This window comes from Ornithorhynchus anatinus, chromosome 3 (assembly GCF_004115215.2).
Source record: "Ornithorhynchus anatinus isolate Pmale09 chromosome 3, mOrnAna1.pri.v4, whole genome shotgun sequence".
NCBI classification, from domain to species: domain Eukaryota; kingdom Metazoa; phylum Chordata; class Mammalia; order Monotremata; family Ornithorhynchidae; genus Ornithorhynchus; species Ornithorhynchus anatinus.
In genome coordinates, this window is record NC_041730.1 from 41,850,594 (window position 1) to 41,854,482 (window position 3,889).

The following is a 3,889-nucleotide window of genomic DNA, read 5'->3' on the forward strand; positions in this document are numbered from 1 at the left end:
GAGGCTCCCAGTTAATCCCCGTTTTCCGGATGAGGTCCCTGAGGCCCAGAGAGGTGAAGCGACTCGCCCACAGTCACACAGCAGACAAGTGCCGACCTGTCCATTCCAAGTGCTGTGCACATAGTAAGCGCTGGATAAATAGTATTGAATGAAAGTGGCAGACTCTCACTCCCAAGCCCAGGCTCTTTCCACTGAGCCACCCCGACTGGGCGCAGAGCCCTGTTCTAAGCGTTGGGATGTGCAGTCGGACCCCAGAGGGAGAAAGAGGGTCCCCGTCGGCCAGAGGTGAGAACCGTCCCGCCAAGCGAGCCACGCTTGTTCTTGTCTGTCCGTCTCCCCCGATTAGACTGTAAAGCCCGTCAAACGGCAGGGACTGTCTCTATCTGTTGCCGACTTGTTCATCCCAAGCGCTTAGTACAGTGCTCTGCACATAGTAAGCGCTCAATAAATACTATTGAATGAATGAATGAACGCTCCTTCGTCGCCCAGCGCTTGGCAGCTAGTGAGAGCATAACGGTGGCCACGTGGCCGTGGGGCCATTCAAACGATGCCTCGGGGGAGGGGGGAGGGTCCGGGGGGGGGGGGATGGAGAAGGGGGGGACCCCAGGATGAGCAAGCCGCCGGAGCCCCCGCTCTATTTCCCCTCCCTGTACGACCGCGGGGTGTCCCCGTCCCCGCTGGGAGAGCTGAGCATCTGGAGGAAGCTGTTCGTGCCTCTGCGGGCCGGGGGGCTCGGGGGTGCGTCCGGGGGGGGTCCCGGGCCGCCCCCTCCCCCGCCCGGGCTGCGCCCCCCGCCCTGGCCCGCCGGCCTGGCCCCGCTGCCCTACGAGCCCCTGCGCTTCTTCTGCTCGCCGCCCCCCCCGCCCCCCGGGCCCGGGCCCGCGGCCCCGCCCGAGGACCTCTGCGAGCTGGGCATCCGACTCAAGGAGCTGGAGCTCCTCACCATCACCGGAGACCGCTTCGACTCGCAGCCGTGTGAGGCGCCGCCCCCTCGATACACCCCCTCGTTCCCCCGGACACCCCCCCCCCCTACTCCTTCTTTCCCCGGACAGGCCCCCTGGTTACACCCCTTTTCCCCCGGACGGGCCCCCTGGATGCATCCCCTTGTTTCCCTGGACAGACTCCCTGGATACACCCCTTTTCCCCCGGACGGGCCCCCTGGATGCATCCCCTTGTTTCCCCGGACAGACTCCCTGGATACACCCCTTTTCCCCCGGACGGGCCCCCTGGATGCATCCCCTTGTTTCCCCGGACAGGCCCCCTGGATACACCCCTTTTTCCCCGGACGGGCCCCCTGGATGCATCCCCTTGTTTCCCCGGACAGGCCCCCTGGATACACCCCTTTTTCCCCGGACGGGCCCCCTGGATACATCCCCCTGTTTCCCCGGACAGACCCCCTGGATACACCCCCTTGTTTTCCCCGGACAGGCCCCCTGGATACTCCCCCTTCTTTCCCCACACACGCCCCCTGGATATATCCCCTTGTTTCCTCAGACACGCCCCCTGGATACACCCCGGACATGCCCCTGGATACACCCCCTTGTTTTCCCAGACAGGTCCCCTGGATACTCCCCCTTCTTTCCCCGGACAGGCCCCCTGGATACACCCCCTCGTTTCCCCGGACAGGCCCCCTGGATACACCCCCTTGTTTCCCCGGACAGGCCCCCTGGATACATCCCCTTGTTTCCCCGGACAGGCCCCCTGGTTACACCCCCTCGGTTCCCCGGACACACCCCCTGGATACTCCCCCTTGTTTTCCCAGACAAGCCCCCTGGATACACCCCCTGTTTCCCCGTACACGCCCCCCTGGATACACCCCGGACATCCCCCGGGTACACCCCTTGTTTCCCCAGACACGCCCTCTGGATACACTCCCTTGTTTCCCCAGACACGCCCCTCGATACGCCCCATCGTTTCCCCGGACAGGCCCCCTGGATACACCCCCTTGTTTCCCCAGACATGTCCCCTGGATACACCTTGTTTTCCCAGGCACGCTCCCTGGATACACCCTCTTGTTTGCCCAGACACGCCCCTGGATACACCCCTTGTTTCCCCGGACACACCCTCGATACACACCCTGGTTCCCCAGACACGCCCCTTGGATACACCCCGGACAGGCCCCCTGGAAAGACCCCCTGATTCCCCGTACATGCCTCCTGGATACAGTCTCTTGTTTCCCGGACATGCCCCCTGGATACACCCCCTGATTCCCCAGACATGCCCCTTGGATACACCCCTTGGTTCCCCGGACCCGCCCCTGGATACACCCCTTTGTTTCCCCAGACACGCCCCCTGGATACACCCCTTTGTTTCCCCAGACACACCCCCTGGATACACTCCCTTGTGACCCCAGACGCGCTCCCTGGATACACTCCATCATTCCCCAGACACGCCTACTGTATATACCCCGGACACACCTATCCATCCGGGATATTAAAAATCCTCATCATAACAACGATGGTCCTTGTTCAGCACTTACTATGTGCCAAGCACTGTTCTAAGTGCTCAGGTAGAAACAAGACAATTAGCTCGGTCACAGTCCCTGTCGCGCATAAGGCCGACGGTGTTAATCCCCATTTTACAGATGAGGTAACAGACAGAGAAGTTGAGCTATTTGCCCCCGATCACACAGAGATAAGCGGCAGAGCCGAAATTAGGGCCTCCGACTCCCAAGCCCGTTGCTCTTTCCACTAGACCACACCGCTTCTCCAGTAGGATTTGGCCTACTTAGCCGCCTGGAGCTTCAGGTGGGTGGGCTGGGTTTGAGGGAAATGAAGGGCCACCCCATCAGTAATTCCCCACCCAGATTCTCTTGGTAATACCCTCCCGGGAGCAAAATCCACCTTCTAGGACTGATCGAGGATCACCCCTTATCCGGGTCAGAAACACGGTAGAGAACAAGCTCTCAAAGGACTCTGGGCTTCAGGAAACTGGATTCTCACTTGGTCCCTGGGCAAAACGATGTCACTCGCGTGAAAGCACATCCTCCTCTCGGCCGGTTGGAAAGGTTAAAATGGGTCCACCGCGGACACACTTGAGGTGAACGTACTTTGGCGACAGAGCGCGACCCCCCAACTAATAAGTCCCTGTCGTTTCCAGATAAGTTTCTGAAGGCCCTCAAAGATGAAAAGCTACAAGGCATGATGATGAAGTCCCAGGTGAAGAAACAAGCTCGTGCATCTTAAGAAACCCCGGCTCCAGGCTTTCCGTGTCCGCAGTTATTTATTTGACCATTTAGTGCATTTACCACAGATTCAGATTTAACTATTTTATGATCTCCGCTAACGAATGCCACCCAGCTCCTCACCAATACAGTATTAGCATGTGTGTGTACTCTCAGCTCATCTTTGCTAATGCTGCTTGTGTGTGTTGCTGTCTTTCTCCGGGGGTAAAGTTTACTGATCCTTGATATGAGTCCGGAGAGATGGACATTCTTTGACCTTTGATCTCTCACAAGCACTGACTGGCCCTAGAGCAAAAAGGAGCAAAAAGACCAGAAAGGAGGCTGCTGGCTTCATCCATTCATTCATTAGATCGTATTTATTAAGCACTTACTGGGTGCCACGCACTGTACTAAGCACTACAACTTGCAATAATAATGTTGGTATTTGCTAAGCGTTTATGATGTGCAGAGCACTGTTCTAAGCGCTGGGGTAGATACAGGATAATGAGGTTGTCCCACGTGAGACTCGCAGTCTTCATCCCCCTTTTACAGATGAGGTCACTGAGGCACAGAGAAGTGAAGTGACTTGCCCACAGTCACACAGCTGACAAGTGGCAGAGTGGGATTCGAACCCATGACCTCTCCCAAGCCCGGATTCTTTCCACGGAGTGGACTGTAGCTGACCATGACAGGGTCAGGGTGGAGTTTTTCCTCACTCCTCTCAGC

General features: G+C 58.3%; 1 protein-coding gene across 1 annotated transcript; it reads left to right on the forward strand.

Annotated features, from left to right (window-relative positions):
* Positions 1–581: 581 nt before the first annotated feature.
* C3H11orf91 (chromosome 3 C11orf91 homolog) lies at positions 582–3,339 on the forward strand (the record flags this gene model as incomplete). The annotated part of the gene is made up of 2 exons (XM_029059843.2): positions 582–975; positions 3,100–3,339. Coding segments are annotated over 2 exons (480 nt in total), but the record flags the coding sequence as incomplete, so codon positions are not given.
* Positions 3,340–3,889: the final 550 nt, after the last annotated feature.